Raw genomic sequence first — 22,604 nt, 5'->3', positions numbered from 1 at the left:
ATCGCGAGTGGGATCAAGGGACGATACTCCCTAATTTTTACACAGACAGCCATCTACACAGAACCGTGAGAGAGAGAGAGAGAGAGAGAGAGAGAGAGAGAGAGAGAGAGAGAGAGAGAGAGAGAGAGAGAGAGAGAGAGAGAGAGAGAGAGAGAGAGAGAGAGATAGAGAGAGAGAGAGAGAGACGCAGATAATGTATTCAATAGGCCCCCTATGAAGGAGTGTGAACAAATGGTTAACGTTGCAAATAATTTAACTCATCAGGTGCAAAAAAGGTACAACATAATAATCGCACAACACTACAGATTAAAACATACATTACACGTTATTTAACTAAGAGGTTACAACATCTCTTAATTTAAAGACTTTATACAAATACAAGGATACATTTCTAACAACAGTTTCTTGAGGTGAAGCCAGGAGCAAGCTGAGTCTAAAAGTGCTTGGGTTTTTATAATACTTAAATGGGAAAATTTTTTCTCTTAATCTGTTTAAGTATGGACAACACAAAACAAAATGGACTTCATCTTCTTGCTTTACTTTACAAAGGGGACACATCAACTGATCGGCATCATGCTGTTTATATAGGTTAGCATGCACATTTATTTCTGAAATACCGAATCGAAACCTAGTCATAATAAACTTTAGATGTCTATCCACATTCAACAAAAGGTTTGGGTTTAATGTCATGTACAGTACAAAATGTCCGATAAACAGCAAATCTATCACTATTTTGAATATGATAATCCCACTCTTGCCATCTGCAATCGACCAACCTTTCCCTAAAAACACGCAAAAACTCTTTTCATTAACAACGCCCTGATTCAACCACACAAAACCAAAACCGTACTCATACAATTTACAACGGACACTTGAGGCCCAGTTCTTTTTACCACTCTCATCCATTTTATACAACATATCATATGATTTACGATGAAGTCTGTGCGCCTCCATCTTTAACAATTTCATCCAGTAACTAACGCATCTTAAAATAGAATTCAAATATGTCGGATATCTGTTTGTCTCGCCATATACCAGGTCATTAGGTGTTCGCATACGAACTCCTAAGAACTTCTTCAATGCAAATAAATGGACTTTTTTACACTGCAGAGCAGCTTTATCCAATCCCCATATCTCAGCACCATACTGTACTATTGGTTGTCCTTGGGAATCAAGCAACTTCAAACACACATTCAAACTCTTATTATTAAGCACAGATAATCTTTGTAATTAATACACATCAGAGCATTTTTGGCCCGGTTTGAGAGATCGCTACAGGCAGCAGTGAAATTGAGTCGAGTTGATAACAATATTCCTAAATACTTATACACGTTTACAACAGGTAAAATATTAACCCCATATGTCCATCTTTCCCTTGCACTCAAATATCCACCTTTCCTAAACACAATAATGTAACTTTTACTCATGTTTACCTTTAAATGAAGAGAGGACACTGCCCTGCGTAAATTATTTAACTGAGTCTGTAGACCCACAACAGTCTCTGATAACAACAATAAATCATCAGCAAGCAAAAAAATAAACAATTCCAAATAATCATCAAAAAATGTGGCACCATGTCTTCCATTCTCAATTACCTCAAGTGCTAACTCATTTATAAAGAGAGAAAATAAAACTGGGCTACATACATCGCCCTGTTTAACACCAAATGTACAATTAATATAATCCGTAAACTTTGCTCCACATCTCACTTTTATTTTTACATTATCATACATACTCTTCACACACCTAAAGAGTTTCCCTTTTATACCATTTTTTAACACCATTTTTTAACAGAATTGGCCAGAGCAAAGCTCTGTTGATGGAATCAAACGCCTTCTCAAAATCTATAAAGGCAACATACAGCTTACGATTCAAAGAAAATTGTTTCTGTACAAAGGCCAACAGTGTAAACATAGGATCAATAGTGGAATAATTCTTTTTAAAACCAGCTTGATATTCACCCGTACTGTTATTACATTCAATCCATTCTTGCAACCTGTTATTAATCACAGTACTATAGACCTTGCTACTAACATTACACAGTGAAATTCCACGATAATTATTTGGATCATTCACATCGCCTTTCTTAAACAAAGGGATAACAATGGACTCTGTCCAACTTTCTGGAAATACACCCTTGGAAAACAAAAAATTAAACAAGTGTACCAAAGGCTCGGTAATACCTGAAAATCGACCCTCGGGAAAATATGCAAGATAATCAGAACTCGGAGTGTGTAACCTATATATAAACCTTTACTTGCAGCAAAGGCAAAGACAAAGAACCGAAACCACCACCACGGCCTTTCCACTACTTCCAACCACTCATACAACATCTCCGTGAGTGGATGGATCGGGGGGTAAAATAGGCTTTAGGTGTGGTTTACCTATGTAAAGAAACGATGCCGAGTTTTCTAAAATTCAATACGATCAGGATGTTATAAGATAACAGTAGGCCTACATATATATGTATTGAAGTGTACCGGTGTATGTGATGTTATTATGCTTAGATGTCAGACAAACATATTTTATGAAAATGTTAGCCATTATATCTTTTGATTGATGGTTATACGCATACATATGTCTCACCAACACATATTCCAACAACACATACACATTAACTTAATGTATTTGCCTGTTTTTTTAGTTTTCGTTATCTGTTTGTTGGTTTGATTGTTTCGACTCGAACATCGTACACAGGAAACAACAAGTTAAGATTTTTAAAAAAATTGTTTTTAAATCATTATTTTTTTTAGAGGTATAGCCAGAAGGGCAAACAGAAGTGTTTTGGTCCCCCAAAAATGTGCATGTGAAGATCTGCATTTCTTATGCTCAAAGACAAGTTTCTTACATCTGAGCAATATTTGGCCATGACGTCATAGATCCTTGACCACACCTGCATTCAACAATTGCGGCTAATTACAGGTACGATTCACCTTGAGCCGTCAAACGGTGACTAGCACTGGACGAAATTTCAATTATTCTTTTTACAGCAGTGAGTTTGTTTTAGTAATGAGGGCATATCCATTTTGTCTCAATCTGTCATGCAGTCAGGGTAATCTAGTGTGTAAAAGAAAGCAACCGCAAGTTTGGAAAACGGCAAAATATCCTAGCTTTTGATGGTGTTTTTGCCAGGTAGCTACAGCTTCTATACAATAAATCTCAAACTGTACGGAGCAGCCTCTTCAAATAACACAGGACGGCGACAAAGACCCTCGTCTCTGTGTGTGCCATCACTTAGAGACAAAGACCCTCGTCTCTGTGTGTGTCATCACTTAGAGACAAAGACCCTCGTCTTTGTGTGTGCCATCACTTAGAGACAAAGACCCTCGTCTCTCTGTGTGCCATCACTTAGAGACAAAGACCCTCGTCTCTCTGTGTGCCATCACTTAGAGACAAAGACCCTCGTCTCTGTGTGTGCCATCACTTAGAGACAAAGACCCTCGTCTCTGTGTGTGCCATCACTTAGAGACAAAGACCCTCGTCTCTGTGTGTGCCATCACTTAGAGACAAAGACCCTCGTCTCTGTGTGTGCCATCACTTAGAGACAAAGACCCTCGTCTCTGTGCGTGCCATCATTTAAAGCTTGTGCCACTCTTCGGGAACCTTCAGCTCCATCCTCAACACTCAGACTTGGGTTAAGTCGAGAAGGAAAACGAAGAAACAGAAGAGGAGAAGAAGGAAGATAGTGTCAACTCACAATGTGAACTTTTCAGACAAGTGCCAACTCACAATCTGAACTTTTCAGACAAGACTCGTGCCAACTTTCAGACAAGTGCCAACTCACAATCTGAACTTTTCAGACAAGACTAGTGCCAACTTTCAGACAAGTGCCAACTCACAATCTGAACTTTTCCTTCCAGACTGGGTTGAGCGTGTTGGGCTTGACGATGGTGGTCCTGATGAGCTTGGCGGGCAGCTGGTCCCTGACGGCCAGGCTGTGCGAGCGGTCCCGCTTCTTGTGAAGCGAGAACCGCTTGCTCCCCGCCCTCCGCTCCGCCCCCTCCTTGTCACGTGACCCGCCCCTCGCCCCGCCCCCGCTCTCGTCGTCCGAGGAGAACACGCCTCCCGAGTCGTTGTCCTGCCCGCAGTCCCGCCCCGGCATGATGCCCAGCATGCAGTAAGGGTCGCTAAAGCCTGCAACACACACAGGGCAAAGTACATTACATCGCTCAGTATGGATAGCTGAACCCTGCAACACACACAGTACAGTACATAGCTCAGTACGGATAGCTGAACCCTGCAACACACACAGTACAGTACATCGCTCAGTACGGATAGCTGAACCCTGCAACACACACAGTACAGTACATCGCTCAGTACGGATAGCTGAACCCTCCAACACACACAGTACAGTACATCGCTCAGTACGGATAGATGAATCCTGCAACACACAGTACAGTACATCGCTCAGTACGGATAGCTGAACCCTGCAACACACACAGTACAGTACATCGCTCAGTACGGATAGCTGAACCCTGCAACACACAGTTCAGTACATCGCTCAGTACGGATAGCTGAACCCTGCAACACACACAGTTCAGTACATCGCTCAGTACGGATAGCTGAACCCTCCAACACACACAGTACAGTACATCGCTCAGTACGGATAGTTGAACCCTGCCACACACAGTACATCCTTCTGTATGGATAGCACAAAGTACATCGCTCAGTAGGGAAAGCTGAACGCTGTAAAACACAATGCACAACGGTCAATACGGACAACACACACGTTAACATAGAGTACATCGATCAACACGGATCATACACACGTTAACACAGAGTACATTGTTCAATATGGATGACACACACGTTAACAGAGTACAAAGTTCAGTATGGATCTCACACACGTTAACATAAAAGTACATTGTTCAGTATGGATCACACACACGTTAACATAAAAGTACATTGTTCAGTATGGATCACACACACGTTAACATAAAAGTACATTGTTCAGTATGGATCACACACACGTTAACATAAAAGTACATTGTTCAATATGGATCACACACACGTTAACATAAAAGTACATTGTTCAGTATAGATTACACAGACGTTAACATAAAAGTACATTATTCAGTATAGATTGCACACACGTTAACAGAGCGTACACACACTTTTTTGTACATTTGGTTCAGAACGAAATTATCGGCGCGAAATGAACGAACTATGCTTACTTTTGTAGCTTTGATAAAAGTGACTCCATGAGATAAATCCCAATAACGGCACTGTGTTGCAAGCTTTTCATTCAAAATGCTAAAGTTCAAGGTTTGCCATTTAAGAATCTGCACTATCTTTTAAGTGAAAGTCGTACACAAATTAGGTCAAACAAATCTTGAGAGCATATTTAAAATGGTTACATTTCTAAATTCTACCACCCTGTATAAATATATTACATTTGCACGATGTTCATTCCTTTTGGCATAAACGGTATGCCATGCCCATTGCGTGTGTCCTGAGGGCCACTTGTGCTTTGCATTCCATGTGTGTTAATCAGTCCACAGACCTTCGCAAACACATTCATTTATAATTCATGTTTCTGCTCGCGAACGAAAAGAGTTTTCACTGACTTTAACATGTGCCTTTTCCGGGTTTTTATATTGCGTCTGGTTTGCACCGAGTTTAAAAGGTACCTTTTCCGTAGCTTCATTTCGCGTCTGGTTTTCACTGAATTTGGTGGGGGATTTTTTTCGGTGGCTTTATATCGTGTCTGGTTAACTGAGTTCATTAGGCGTTTTCTCAGCGGCTTTATATCTCGTCTGTTTACAGAAGACCCAGAAGCCTTAGATCTGTGATAGGAATGTGACAAACAAAACAAACAAAAAAACAGTTTGTTTGTTGGATATTGTTTTGTTATCGTCCCTTCAACCTATATACCGATCCGATGCAAGTTTTCGTTCTCACTTTTCATTGCAGTAGCCATGTTTTCAACTAGATTCGTTAAGATCTATAAGTAAGGAAGTGACGAAGACTACGCGATATAGAACACCCAGAGGTGCCCTTAAAAGAAAGAACGTCGACTGTATACCCTTTGAGGGTAGATTAGCTTTGCCGACTTGAATTCGATTTTTAAACGTCTAATCTATTACCTTATCCGATGTAAGTATTAACAACTGGCATATACATGGACCAGCCGTGTTGGAAGGGGTCCAGAGCAGAAACAACCGTGTCTCATGCCGCCAATTACCATCTCTGCCAGTCAAACGTGTCCGGCCTTCCTACTGTAAGGACATTACTGATTAGCTGAGAGATCTGTAATGACATTAGCACAGATAGCTGTAATGAAATTAGTACAGATAGCTGTAATGACATTAGCACAGATAGCTTTAATGACATTAGCACATATAGCTTTAATGACATTAGCACAGATAGCTGTACCACAGACCACGGCGAACAGCGACACCCAAACACCTCGTCCAATGGATACACCACTAATCAAGGAAGGTGATGTGGTGTGTGTATGTGTGTGTGTGTGTGTGTGTGTGTGTGTGTGTGTGTGTGTGTGTGTGTATGTGTGTGTGTGTATGTGTGTGTATGTGTGTGTGTGTATGTGTGTATGTGTGTGTGTGTGTGTGTGTGTGTTTGTTGGAAGGGAGGGGTGGGTACACATGTACCACAGTACTGACTGCTGTCAGTCAAAGGTACCCTACCCAAACATAAAGTGGTTGTCGAACAATGCATTGGATTGCCATTTGCGTACACACGGGTGCAAGAGATAAACATGTCGTTTGTTCTTGAATATGTGATATTTTTCGCCACCAAAATGTCTACTCTCTCCTACTGCTACATCTATTGGGAATCACGTCACTCTCTATCTCCAGCAAGATACCGACAACAATCATTGTTGAGAGACTGAGACAGACGGTGGACGATCTAGAGCGACAGTAACATGCACGCCGTCTTGTAGGCTTTGCTTGATCGTGACTTTTGTCTTTGCTTTCGTTTCGGGCACCAAGGCGAGCAGTCAGGTGGAGAAGCGCGAGCGTGTGTAGCACGTGCAGGTTGGACTGACACAGGCTGAGGACACCTGATATCGATCTCTTCACGGTCCGCTAGCGGCGCGCATCTAATCTCTCTTCATTCGAGATAAAAAAAAAAAAAAAACCAAATAAATTTGAAAAAAAAACCAGGGAAGGCCGGGAGTCATCCAATGTTATCCGCTTAAGAGAGAGAGAGAGAGGGAGAGAGAGAGAGAGAGAGAGAGAGAGAGAGAGAGAGAGAGAGAGAGAGAGAGAGAGAGAGAGAGAGAGAGAGAGAGAGAGAGAGAGAGAGAGAGAGAGAGAGAGAGAGAGAGAGAGAGAGAGAGAGAGAGAGAGAGAGAGAGAGAGAGAGAGAGAGAGAGATCCTCTCTTCAGCATACATTTCTCTGTCCGCAGATATTGTCTCCTAGGCTGTTACGGGTTTTTTTGTTGTACATGTACTCCCAAATGAAATCTAAATGTAATCTACTTTCTGGTCTTCTCCCTCGTGACTTCCTTCCATTACCGCACACCGCCTCTCCGCCTTTCTTGGCCTGCATAATAACTAGCTAACACGCCTCTCCGCCTTTCTTGGCCTGAATAATAACTAGCTAACACGCCTCTCCGCCTTTCTTGGCCTGCATAATAACTAGCTAACACGCCTCTCCGCCTTTCTTGGCCTGCATAATAACTAGCTAACACGCCTCTCCGCCTTTCTTGGCCTGCATAATAACTAGCTAACACGCCTCTCCACCTTTCTTGGCCTGCATAATAACTAGCTAACACGCCTCTCCGCCTTTCTTGGCCTGCATAATAACTAGCTAACACGCCTCTCCGCCTTTCTTGGCCTGAATAATAACTAGCTAACACGCCTCTCCGCCTTTCTTGGCCTGAATAATAACTATGATGGTAAAGCAAGTCTGGTGAAGCGAAATCAAAATATCTAGTCAAGCTATTGCTCTGAAACTAAAACATTAACAGTAAAAATCCAGGACCAGGCATCACTGAGATTAGTGAGACTTGGCTAGCCGAAACCCGAAGACCGAGACCGCTCGCGCTGCTTTCTGCAAAGCATGCGAGGATAGGATCGATTTTCTTTTAATTTTGAGCACATTTTCGGACAAAGCATGCCACATCACAATGCTTTTGGATTCAGGAAATTATAAAGAATACAATGCAATTACTTTTAATCGGTTGTCAAAATCTCAATTCTAATTAGAATTTTCACAATAAAAAAAAAAACAAGCGAAAATAAAATAATACCAAACTTCAAAACTGAAATGCAATCCCACAGTCTGGACCGGGTCAAAAAAATAAGTTTGATCAAAATGTTTAATCAATTTAATTGGAAATGAGATCGCCACTAAAAACCCTGTTATGACGCCATCAATGATTTAATTATCTGAAAGCTTTTGGATGCGAAGTTTCACACAATTCTGTCGGGTAGACACACACACACACACACACACACACACACACACACACACCACACACACACACACACACACACACACACACACACACACCCTCCGATACCCAGTCTGTAGGAAAACATTGAGTATAATATTGAGTAAATGGTAAAAAGGAGGCCACTTCCCCCAGCAACAAAAGAGGGTCACGTGAAATAGGCAGCCTTATAAAGTTCCACTGGTGAGTCCGGAACGTCGTGTGGAACATGAATATGTTCCATCAGGCTGACAGATGGCTCCCAGGGGATGTCGAATGGAACATGAAAATAACGCTCGCTGGCAATAGAGAACAGGACGGGTAAAACCTTTAGCGGCACGCCTGCGGTTCGAAGGTTCCAAGCAACGTATGTAAATAGGATGCTAAAGTGCACGGAGAGTGGCACAGACCTGTGTCAGACACGTCATCGCCCCCCCCCCCCCCCCCCTCGCCTCCGTCACAGCCAGCTGTGATGGCGGTATGGAAATCATGGAAATCAATCAAGGTTCAGAAAACAGTAACAGAGTTAACCAATCAAGGATCAGAAAACAGTAACGGTGTTAACCAATCAAGGATCAGAAAACAGTAACAGAGTTAACCAATCAAGGATCAGAAAACAGTAACGGAGTTAACCAATCAAGGATAAGAAAACAGTAACGGAGTTAAACAATTAAGGATCAGAAAACAGTAACAGTGCTAACCAATCAAGGATAAGAAAACAGTAACGGAGTTAAACAATTAAGGATCAGAAAACAGTAACAGTGCTAACCAATCAAGGATCAGAAAACAGTAACGGTGTTAACCAATCAAGGATCAGAAAACAGTAACGGTGTTAACCAATCAAGGATCAGAAAACAGTAACAGAGTTAACCAATCAAGGATCAGAAAACAGTAACGGTGTTAACCAATCAAGGATCAGAAAACAGTAACGGAGTTAACCAATCAAGGATCAGAAAACAGTAACGGAATTAACCAATTACGGATCAGAAAACAGTAACGGAGTTAACCAATCAAGGATCAGAAAACAGTAACAGAGTTAACCAATCAAGGATCAGAAAACAGTAATGGAGTTAACCAATCAAGGATCAGAAAACAGTAACGGAATTAACCAATTACGGATCAGAAAACAGCAACGGAGTTAACCAATCAAGGATAAGAAAACCCAGTAACGGTGTTAACCAATCGAGGCGAGGAGGAACACAGTGACAACAGTAACAGAGTTAACCAATCAAGGATCAGAAAACAGTAACGGAGTTAACCAATCAAGGATCAGAAAACAGTAACAGAGTTAACCAATCAAGGATCAGAAAACAGTAACAGAGTTAACCAATCAAGGATCAGAAAACAGTAACGGAGTTAACCAATCAAGGATCAGAAAACATTAACGGAATTAACCAATCAAGGATAACCAATCGAGGCGAGGAGGAACACAGTGACAAGAGTAATGAACAACGTGACAATGGCTATCAGAACACCGCACACAACACGTATATTGATATACATTATAAAGCACAGCAGGTTTAGCGGCTACACCACTGGTTCAACAAGCGCTAAAACAAATAATACATCAGAACAGTAGGATGGTGGTGTGACTACAGAAGGGTCGCTTGATTAATAACACAGGATGTTAACATTGAAGGTAGAATAGTGGTAAGAACACAGAGAGAGTGAAGGTAGAATAGTGAAGATAATTTGAAAACGAATCGATTGCCTACGCATGACGCCAAACAAAGCAATGTTGGTGAGAATCATGAACAATTCATAAAGGGATTTGTGAATCGATGTAAGTATTGCAGTGCAATGAAAAATACATAGCAAGCATCAGAAGAATCGACACAGACAGTTTTATATGAAAGGCAGCAAAGACAAGAGAAAAGTGAGGCTACAGAGATTCAGGGCAAGACACAATCCATGAACTGACGTAAAAAGAATGTAAAATAAAAGTAAAGCTGGAGGAAGGAAACAGATCAATACATTGACAACAGACCTGAAGTACAATGGCGGAACTAATACTCTACTTGGAAGGGAAGAGCGTGCATGGACACATTAATATATTGCAGGGGCTGGGGGTAGGATATCATGAAAGTTATTTTTGCACTCAGTAAACGGACAACACTCACAGTTATCAGAGGGAAGCTGCAAGGAACGTTGTCTACTTTGAGATTAGCGAACGGTTAGTTATCAGAGGGAAGCTGCAAGGAACGTTGTCTACTTTGAGATAGCGAACGGTTAGTTATCAGAGGCAAACTGCAAGGAACGTTGTCTACTTTGAGATTAGCGAACAGTTAGTTATCAGAGGGAAGCTGCAAGGAACGTTGTCTACTTTGAGATAGCGAACGGTTAGTTATCAGAGGCAAACTGCAAGGAACGTTGTCTACTTTGAGATTAGCGAACAGTTAGTTATCAGAGGGAAGCTGCAAGGAACGTTGTCTACTTTGAGATAGCGAAAGTTATCAGAGAAAAGCTGCGAGGAACGTTGTCTACTTTGAGATTAGCAAACGTTATCAGAGGGAAGCTGTAAGGAACGTTGTCTACTTTGAGATAGCGAACGTTATCAGAGAAAAGCTGAAAGGAACGTTGTCTACTTTGAGATTAGCAAATGTTATCAGAGGGAAGCTGCAAGGAACGTTGTCTACTTTGAGATTAGCAAACGTTATCAGAGGGAAGCTGTAAGGAACGTTGTCTACTTTGAGATAGCGAACGTTATCAGAGAAAAGCTGCAAGGAACGTTGTCTACTTTGAGATTAGCAAACGTTATCAGAGGGAAGCTGCAAGGAACGTTGTCTACTTTGAGATAGCGAACGTTATCAGAGGAAAGCTGCAAGGAACGTTGTCTACTTTGAGATTAGCAAACGTTATCAGAGGGAATCTGCAAGGAACGTTGTCTACTTTGAGATAGCGAACGTTATCAGAGAAAAGCTGAAAGGAACGTTGTCTACTTTGAGATTAGCAAATGTTATCAGAGGGAAGCTGCAAGGAACGTTGTCTACTTTGAGATAGCGAACGTTATCAGAGAAAAGCTACAAGGAACGTTGTCTACTTTGAGATTAGCGAACGTAACGCGGATGAGGCAATACAGAGCGACACAAGTGGAAAATAATCGAAACCATTTAACATGTAAAACACACGTACGCACACACGCACGCACACACGCACGCACGCACGCACACACGCACGCACGCACGCATACACACACACACGCATACACACACACACACACACACACACACACACACATTTAGCATTATAATAATAATAATAATAATAATAATAATAATAATAATAATAATAATAATAATAATAATGAATAGCTTTTTCATAGCTCGAGTCCCAGCAAGTGGGTCCAGGCGCTATACAATTTCATTAGTTTTCAAAATATTAGAACAGAGTGCGTGAACAGCAAACAAACCAAATAAAACCAAAAAAAAATTGCTGAGACACAAAGAGGCCTCTATTTTTGTTCTCTTCACAATCGCGCAATACGACCCCAGTTCTTTAATTTGCCCGTCGGGCCCCCACAGAGCAAGATCCCGCGAGACTTCCGGAAGTTTAACTTGCTAATTGAACCCTGCCACAAAGCTCGCTGCAGTTAAAGTAAAAGGCCGGCGGCTTTCTGGCGAGTTCCAAACAGTTGCAGCACGAAACAGACGCCATTTAATCTTCATAAAAGGGGGGGGGGGGGGGGGGGGGAAGCAATGGCCGAACAGTTTGATGATGTCATTTTCGCTCGTGCTTCGCTCTAATGTCTTCTTTAGCTCCGGTCATTTTGCAGTCCGGGATATGGGCGGTAAACGTCTGCTGTCCAACTGTCCGTGTTTTGATGTGATTGCTTCACCACACGATGTATACAAATAACAATAAGTAAGAGGGCCTCGTAAGACCACACGATATATACCCAAAAGTAAGGGGGGGCTCATAGGACCACACGATATATACCTAAAAGTAAGGGGGGGGGCATAAGACCAAACGATATATACCCAAAAGTAAGGGGGGGGCATAAGACCACACGATATATACCCAAAAGTAAGGGGGGGGGGCATAAGATCACACGATATATACCCAAAAGTAAGGGGGGGGGCATAAGACAACACGATATATACCCAAAAGTAAGGGGGGGCATAAGACCACATGATATATACCCATAAGTAAGGGGGGGCATAAGACCACACGATGTATACCCAAAAGTAAGGGGGGGGGCATAAGACCACACGATATATACCCAAAAGTAAGGGGGGGCATAAGACCACACAATATATACCCAAAAGTAAGGGGGGGGCATAAGACCACACGATATATACCCAAAAGTAAGGGGGGGGGGCTCATAGGACCACACGATATATACCTAAAAGTAAGGGGGGCTCATAGGACCACACGATATATACCTAAAAGTAAGGGGGGGCTCATAGGACCACACGATATATACCCAAAAGTAAGGGGGGCCATAAGACCACACGATATATACCCAAAAGTAAGGGGGGCATAAGACCACACGATATATACCCAAAGGTAAGGGGGGGCATAAGACCACACGATATATACCCAAAAGTAAGGGGGGCATAAGACCACACGATATATACCCAAAAGTAAGGGGGGAGCATAAGACCACACGACATATACCCAAAAGTAAGGGGGGGCATAAGACCACACGATATATACCCAAAAGTAAGGGGGGGCATAAGACCACACGATATATACCCAAAAGTAAGGGGGGGGGCATAAGACCACACGATATATACCCAAAAGTAAGGGGGGGCTCATAGGACCACACGATATATACCCAAAAGTAAGGAGGGGGGGGGCATAAGACCACACGATATATACCCAAAAGTAAGGGGGGCTCATAAGACCACACGATATATACCCAAAAGTAAGGGGGGCTCATAAGACCACACGATATATACCCAAAAGTAAGGGGGGGCATAAGACCACACGATATATACCCAAAAGAAAGGGGGGGCTCATAGGACCACACGATATATACCCAAAAGTAAGGGGGGGGGTTCATAGGACCAAACGATATATACCTAAAAGTAAGGGGGGCTCATAGGACCACACGATATATACCTAAAAGTAAGGGGGAGGGCTCATAGGACCACACGATATATACCTAAAAGTAAGGGAGGGGGGCTCATAAGACCACACGATATATACCCATAAGTAAGGGGGGGGGGGGGAGAAATTATGAAAGAACAGGTACGTTTTTTTAAAGATGCATATGAGAAACAATCTGAATTTAACGAAGTGAGCGCACAGGAATTTGTACAAGATTTGAATATACCGTTTCTCTCCAATGACCAAAAAGGCAATCTAGATTCTGATATTACCAAAGAGGAATTAACAGTTGCTCTAAAACTATTAAATAACGATTCAGCCCCAGGTCTAGATGGCCTCACTACCTGTTTTTACATTTAGTCAAGTTTTGACTAAATGTTTTAACGTAGAGGGGGGAATCGAGACGAGGGTCGTGGTGTATGTGTGTGTGTATGTGTGTGTGTGTGTGTGACAAAAGCCGCTAGACCCCATCACAAACAGAACTCTACAATCCACAGGTGTTGCCCAAACACACACACAAACACACACACACACACACACACACACACAGAGAAGCCGTATATATATATATGTATATCTATATCTATAAATATATAGAGATAGATGACAGTGGATTTTTCGCGTGGGCGAATTTGCGATTCCTAAACGCCCCACTGAACGACTGACGTCACAGCCGCTTCGGCCTTTTCCGGAGGAACACCGCGTGCCACTTCGATCGCGTTGCACTTGCAGTCATTCGGCGATGCCACCTTGATTATCAGTTAATAAAGTTATTATTCAGGCAATATGAAAGAAATTAGTTATTTCTTTTGTTACACTTACACATAGTTTTATGAAGATCAATTTCAGACTCGGCAAAAGAATGGTTGTATCATGAGCGACTGTCACAAGCGAGAGGTGCGGTTCGGTCAGTAGGTCAGTCACTGTCGAACTGTTCGGTGCCGGCGAAGCATGGTTTTGTTTCTGGTAACTATATTGATTTCTTCAAGTTGTACTAATGTTTACGCTTTGCGCTGCGGTTTAATATGTGTGCTTGTTATTGGCTAATACGGTGAGCCCACGCCGTTTAGTTTGCAGACTGTGCACATGTGAGCTTTGTGTAATCGCGTTTTCATCATAACATACCACCGTGCTAAACCGCTTTGGGGGAAATGGTTTAAAAAAAAAATTAAATTAAAAAAATAAACGGAATGCATCAGGGTTGAAAAGATTGAAGGGTGGAGTTAAGGACACAAAATAGATGACAAAAATAAAGCAAACTGTAACCAGGAAGGGACTCGAACCCGAGTCAGCTGACCTTCAAGCTGGAGCACAAACCACTAGGCTACGACAGCAACTGACAGACAGGGCTACAAAAGTGAAGGCATTTCAGGGTTACTCCGTCGTATGTGGCGTTTCTCGCGCATGAAGGTTCTGTTACCAACTCTACGGCTAAGAAAGGTTGCATTTGAAGTTAAATGTCCACTAAAATATCAAAGGGAACACCATTTCTGAACAACACAACGGTTTGCGCTCGCCTCTCGCAGTCGTTCAGGTGAAACCAAATCGGCTTGCCTGATACAGCAGATATTTGAACACTTCCACGTCACACTGAAACACTGAGCTACAGTTTAGTAACGTGATATGTTTTCAATTGTTCGTTCACTTATATTGCTTTCAGATTTAACACACCAAGATGAATGAAACAGTGGCACGGTTTTCGTTGCGAAACTGTGCAATGGCAATGCTACGCGATCGAAGTGTGTATTATGTACACGCGGTGTTCCTCCGGAAAAGACCAAAGCGACATGTGACGTCAGTCGTTCAGTGGGGCGTTTAGGAATCGCAAATTCGTCCGGGGTCTCTCTGAATAAGCCCACCAAATTTGAAGCAGATCCATCGAGAACTTTGGCCGTGCATCGCGCACAGACAGACAGACAGACAGACAGACAGACAGACAGACACACAGACACTAGTCGTATATATATATATATATAGATATACCCAAACGTATGGAGGCCCAGAAAGACCCCAATATATGTACCAGACCCGGGAACCCCTGTTTTGCACTTGGAGAATTCTCAAACAAACATGGTGTATTTTCAGAAAAATTAGCGTACTCCACACACCATTTGAACGCCCATTCTTCAAACATGCTTCACACGCATCCGTCGCACCGTTGATTAAGTTTACCTATACATTTAAAACAAATGCACTCCTTCACTGTTTAGTGACAAACACTGCCATCATGTGTCAAAATACTGGATCGGCTTCGGGATGAGCTTGTGAAGAAAAGTAGTCCAGGAATTTTTCCCGTCGTATTTTATTTGTACTGATCGTATTCTAGACAATCATACGTACAAAATACGACGAAATCGTATGGGTTCCCAGGTCTGAATTAGCAATATCTAGATCAGTACTTTTTAGGACGTGTACGGGAAACGTCATCAAATCTAGTTTTTACGTCTCGCGTTTGCCAAGATCTGCAGTCTTGCTGGGAGCAAAACAACCTATGCATTTGGAACATTGGAGAAAAAAAGTGAGTCACGGGTGACGCAATATCTACACGTACACGTACTGGGCTTTGCTACACGTTCGACCATCTAGAACACTGTACGTAATGTACCCAAAACGGAATGGAGGCTTAATAAGACTACAAGATATATCTTGCCCAAACGAAACTGAGAACCCAAAATTCCACAAAATATCTAGCCCAAGCGAAATGAGAACCAATAATTCTACAAGATATCTAGCCCACACGAATCTGAGAACCAATAAGTCCATAAGATATATAGCCCAAACGAAACTGAGAATTAATAATTACACAAGATATCTAGCCCAAACAAAACTGAGAATCAATAATTTCACAAGATATCTATCCCAAGCCAAACTGGAAACCAATAAGTCCACAAACTATCTAGCCCAAAAGAAACTGAGAACCAATAATTCCACAAGATTTCTAGCCCAAACCAAACTGAAAACCAATAAGTCCACAAAATATCTAGCCCACACGAAACTGGAACCAATAATTACACAAGATATCTAGCCCAAACCAAACTGAGAACCAACAATTCCACAAGATATCTAGCCCAAACCAAACTGAGAACCAATAATTAGTCCACAAGATATCTAGCCCAAACAAAACTGAGAATCAATAATTTCACAAGATATCTAGCCCAAACCAAACTGAGAACCAATTAGTCCACAAGATATCCAGCCCAAACGAAACTGAGAACCAACAAATCCACAAGATATCTAGCCCAAACCAAACTGAGAACCAATTAGTCCACAAGATATCTAGCCCAAACCAAACTGAGAACCAATTAGTCCACAAGATAATTATCTAGCCCAAACCAAACTGAGAACCAATAATTACACAAGATATCTAGCCCAAACCAAACTGAGAACCAATTAGTCCACAAGATATCTAGCCCAAACCAAAATGAGAACCAATTAGTCCACAAGATATCTAGCCCAAACCAAACTGAGAACCAATTAGTCCACAAGATATCTAGCCCAAACCAAACTGAGAACCAATTAGTCCCCAAGATAATTATCTAGCCCAAACCAAACTGAGAACCAATTAGTCCACAAGATATCTAGCCCAAACCAAACTGAGAACCGATTAGTCCACAAGATATCTAGCCCAAACCAAACTGAGAACCGATTAGTCCACAAGATATCTAGCCCAAACCAAACTGAGAACCAATTAGTCCACAAGATATCTAGACCAAACCAAACTGAGAACCAACAATTCCACAAGATATTTAGACCAACCGAAACTGAGAACCAATAATTCCACTAGATATTTAAACCAAACGAAACTGAGAACCAACAATTTTACAAGATATCTAGACCAATCGAAACTGAGAACCAATAATTCCACTAGATATTTAAACCAAACGAAACTGAGAACCAATAATTCCACAAGATATCTAGCCCAAAACGGAAGGGAAGACCAACAAGACCACAATATATGTTCCTATTAGCGAAAGGAGGCCCAACAAGCTATATCCTCTAAAGTAAAAGCAGGTTTAAAATTACACATGATATCTAAACAAAAAGGAGGCCTAAAAAACAACTATATCCCCTGAAGTAAAGACAAATTCAAAATTTACACCTGCTTTCTAAACAGAATATCTAAAGGGCAGTGACGCCAGATAAGACCATACAATAAATATCTAAAAGGGTAAAGGCCATTATAAGCCCAAAAGATATATACCCTGAAGTGATGAGAGACCAAATGAGATCACAACATATATGTACACTAAAGCGAAGGGATTCCCGATGAGAACACAAGATATATTCCCCAATGAGAAGGCAGGCCTCAACAGACCACTTGACATATTACTTGTCGGGATCAACTGACAACCTGACATCTTAATGCGATCTCACGAGGGGTGATATCAATACCTGTCAAGGGGCAGCTGACAGGATGAGACCTGACCAGGTAACCAGGGTAGCCATGAGATAACCAGGTGTAACTTGATGCGATCTCAAGATATCAATACCTCTGTCAAGAAGCAGCTGACAGGATGAGACCTGACCAGGTAACCAGGGTAGCCATGAGATAACCTGGTGTAACTTGATGCAATCTCAAGATATCAATACTTCTGTCAAGAAGCAGCTGGCAGGATGAGACCTGCCCAGGTAACCAGGGTAGCCATGAGATAACCAGGTGTAACTTGATGCAATCTCAAGATATCAATACCTCTGTCAAGAGACAGCTGACTGTAAGAGACCTGACTAGGTAATAGCAGGTAATCAGGGGTAACCAGGTGTGATCTCAAGATATTAATACCTCTGTCAAGAGGTAGCCGAATGGAAGAGACTAACTGTTGTTAGCTGCACTGATCATGTGCCTGTGGGGATCGATGCCCGTGTCAGTGATGGCAGTCTGTGTATTTGTGCTGAGATCAATTTATGTGTAACAGATAATGGTCTGCATTTCAACTGGATAAAGTTTGCTGAAAGCAGACATGTGTAAGTGATTGTAGTTCTTATCTCACCTTGTTGATGTATATTTAGATCAATAAATTGATATGTAAGTGATTGTAGTTCTTATCTCACCTGGTTGATGTGTGTTTAGATCAATACATTAATATGTAAGTGATTGTAGTTCTTATCTCACCTGGTTGATGTGTGTTTAGATCAATACATGTGTAAGTGATCGTAGTTCTTATCTCACGGGGTTGATGTGTGTTTAGATCAATACATTAATATGTAAGTGATTGTAGTTCTTATCTCACCTGGTTGATGTGTGTTTATATCAATACATGTCTAAGTGATTGTAGTTCTTATCTCACCTGGTTGATGTGTGTTTAAATCAATACATTTGTAAGTGATTGTAGTTCTTATCGCACCTGATTGATGTGTGTTTAGATCAATACATAAATATGTAAGTGCAGGTACAAATCTCGAGAAACCAAAAACCAATATCAGCTGTGTAAGACTTAGGCGGTCATATGATACCACCAGTGGCTCATAAAAACGACTCGATACCAGGAGAAATCAATAACTATGTAAGCGATAGGATGCCAGTTGAAACCAGCGACCCTGCTATACAATGATTAGTTTGTTTGTTTGTTTGCTTAACGCCCAGCCGACCACGAAGGGCCATATCAGGGCGGTGCTGCTTTGACATATAACGTGCGCCACACACAAGACAGAAGTCACAGCACAGGCTTCATGTCTCACCAAGTCACATTATTCTGACACCGGACCAACCAGTCCTAGCACTAACCCCATAATGCTAGACGCCAGGCGGAGCAGCCACTAAATTGCCAATATTAAAGTCTTAGGTATGACCGGGCCGGGGTTCGAACCCATGACCTCCCGATCACGGGACGGACGCCTTACCACTAGGCCAACCGTGCCGGTGTAACACGAGAAAATGACTCCCACGAGATTTTTACTCCGGAGTAAACATTTCGTACGAAAAACTTACTCCCTTTACGAAAAAAGCACTCCCCCATTGCACGAGAAAATTACTCCCCAAGACAGGTGAGTTCCGAGTAAACATTTCGTACAAAAATGTTACTCCCCTGACGAATAAATAACGAATAAATTACTTCACCCCAACACGAGCAATTTAACTTCCCATGCCAGGTGTACGAAATTTTTACTCCCTTGACCCCTGTTAGTCTTGGTGGTGGAAGGCGTGGAAGGAGGGTAGCGCGACATTCGTGTGCGCGAGATTACTTATTGGCATTATCCCTTCGCCCGCATCCCATTTTTGCGTACGAGATTTTTACTGGAAGTAAAAAAAATGGGGAGTAAAAATTTCGTGTTACACCGGTGTAACACGAAATTCTTACTGCACGAAATATTTACTCCGGAGTAAAAATTTCGTACGAAATTCTTACTCCGAGTACACCTTTCGTACGAGAAAAGAACTCCCCAAGGCACGAAAAAATTACTCCCTCCACGAAATTTTGACTCCCCAATTTTTTTTACTTGCAAAAATCTCGCACGCGAAAATGAGATGCGGGCGAAGGGATAATGCTAATACGTGATCTCGCGCAAACAAATGTCGCGCTACCCTCCCTCCACCCCTTCCACCACCAAGACTAACAGGGGACAGGGGAGTAAAAGTTGCGTACACCTGGCGTGGGCAGTAAATTGCTCGTGTTAGGGTGGAATAATTTATTCGTTATTTATTCGTCAGGGGAGTAACATTTTCGACCGAAATGTGACTCGGAACACACCTGTCGTGGGGAGTAATTTTCTCGTGTTATGGGGGAGTAAGTTTTTCGTGAAGGGAGTACAATTTTCGTACGACATTTTTACTCCGGAGTAAAAATCTCGTGGGAGTAATTTTCTCGTGTTACACCGGTACAATGATTAGTGCGTGCGGGATTCAATAGTGATGCAAGTTATGGGCGGCAGGATTGGATCAATGTCCAAGACAAAGGGTTGGCGAGAGATCAATGTGATTCCATTGTCTGTGCTGCTCATCGTCGCTACAACACGCCTCTGTCTTCTTGCGCTACCCCCCCCCCCCCCCTCCCTCCAACAGCAAACAATCGGCGCGATCAAACAGAGAGGACCCAGCATACCACTCACGGAGAGCGGGTTCCCCGTGCACAGAGCATGTTCCACTGAACGACTCTATTTGTTTCCCGTATGCAAAAAAACAAAAAAAAACGTGCACCAAATCAATAATGTTCTTGTGTTCTAGCAAACAAGACAACATCTTTCCAGACAAATTGGGAAGCAAATACTACAAAGCTGTATAAACTATGTGACTGGAACCTCAAAGAGAACAGCAAAATTAACCGACAACAAACCAACAACCTTGTTAGGAGCCTGTGTAGCCTAAAACGCACTCACCTAACGGTCGGTTTTAAAGAGAGATATGTCAACAAGGTAGCGAGGTGCCTCAAATGATCTGTTCATACAGTTTGTTTGTTTGTTTGCTTAACGCCCAGCCGACCACGAAGGGCCATATCAGGGCGGTGCTGCTTTGACATTTAACGTGCGCCACACACAAGACAGAAGTCGCAGCACAGGCTTCATGTCTCACCCAGTCACATTATTCTGACACCGGACCAACCAGTCCTAGCACTAACCCCATAATGCCAGACGCCAGGCGGAGCAGCCACTAGATTGCCAATTTTAAAGTCTTAGGTATGAACCGGCCGGGGTTCGAACCCACGACCTCCCGATCACGGGGCGGACGCCTTACCACTAGACCAACCGTGCCGGTGTAACACGAAATTTTTACTCCACGAAAAATTTACTCCGGAGTAAATATTTCGTACGAAATTCTTACTCCGAGTACACTTTTCGTACGAGAAAAAAACTCCCCAAGGCACGAAAAAATTACTCCCCCCACGAAATTTTTACTCCCCATTTTTTTTACTTCCAGTAAAAATCTCGTACGCAAAAATGGGATGCGGGCGAAGGGATAATGCCAATAAGTGATCTCGCGCACACGAATGTCGCGCTACCCTCCTTCCACCCCTTCCACCACCAAGACTAACAGGGGACAAGGGAGTAAAAATTTCGTACACCTGGCATGGGAAGTTAAATTGCTCGTGTTGGGGTGAAGTAATTTATTCGTTATTTATTAGTCAGGGGAGTAACATTTTTGTACGAAATTTTTACTCGGAACTCACCTGTCTTGGGGAGTAATTTTCTCGTGCAATGGGGGAGTGCTTTTTTCGTAAAGGGAGTAACTTTTTCGTACGAAATGTTTACTCCGGAGTAAAAATCTCGTGGGAGTAATTTTCTCGTGTTACACCGGTCTCTGTTCATACGATCAGCATAAATGGACATACAGATAGTAAGAGGTTAAATACAGACACTGGCAGACAGCCAGACAGACAGCCAGATTAAACAGACAGACAGACAGGCAGGCAGGCAGGCAGACAAACAGACTAAACAAACAGACAGACAGACAGACGGTGTCACTGTCAGTACATACCATCAGCATCCTTTGCCTCCAGTCCAGACGCCTCGATGACAGTGACGTTCAGGATGACGATAGGCGGCTGTGAACACAAGCATGGCACCAGCAATAAGAACACATCCAGTTGTCCGGAAACATAAATAAAATACTAATAGTAAGACCTCTCCCCTACCTCTCTCCCCCCCTCTCTCCGCTACCTTTTCCTCAGTAGCATTGGCATAGAGCCTGGCGTGGTCCTCAGTATGACGGCTTACTAGTGCCAAAACCTCATAATTGTAATTATCAAGGGAAAATGAGTAATTTTCCCTTGATAATTACCATTTTCACGTGTTTATTACTAATTTTCCCGAAATAATTACTAACTTTCACCTGTTAATTACTAATGTTTAGTTTTGGCTCACTTCCTGACGGATTGCTAGTGCCAAAACTAAAAATTAGTAATTTTCCCTTGAAAATGAGTAACTAACAGGTGAAAACAGTATTTGACAGCGTTAATTAGTAATTATCACGTGATAATGGGTAACCCCAGGTTTTGGCACTAGTCAATCAATCAATATGAGGCTTATATCGCGCGTATTCCGTGGGTACAGTTCTAAGCGCAGGGATTTTTTTATTTTATGCAATTTATATCGCGCACATATTCAAGGCGCAAGGATTTATTTATGCCGTGTGAGATGGAATTTTTTTACACAATACATCACGCATTCACATCGGCCAGCAGATCGCAGCCATTTCGGCGCATATCCTACTTTTCACGG

At 42.2% G+C, this 22,604-nt stretch overlaps 1 protein-coding gene across 1 annotated transcript in view; it reads right to left on the bottom strand.

The window, feature by feature from the left end:
- The window catches only part of LOC138959820 (BAI1-associated protein 3-like), a 117,741-nt gene that overhangs the window by 81,874 nt on the left and 13,263 nt on the right, over positions 1–22,604 (bottom strand). The window contains exons 4-5 of the mRNA XM_070331452.1: positions 21,862–21,928; positions 3,840–4,134 (exon numbers count right to left, since the gene is read on the bottom strand). Of these exons, the coding sequence (XP_070187553.1) occupies positions 3,840–4,134; positions 21,862–21,928 (362 nt within the window). The remainder of the gene's footprint in view (positions 1–3,839; positions 4,135–21,861; positions 21,929–22,604) is intronic.

This window comes from Littorina saxatilis, linkage group LG2, assembly GCF_037325665.1.
Source record: "Littorina saxatilis isolate snail1 linkage group LG2, US_GU_Lsax_2.0, whole genome shotgun sequence".
NCBI lineage: Eukaryota > Metazoa > Mollusca > Gastropoda > Littorinimorpha > Littorinidae > Littorina > Littorina saxatilis.
Note: the sequence above shows the minus strand (reverse complement) of the source record. Positions and strands in the feature narration are given on the sequence as shown.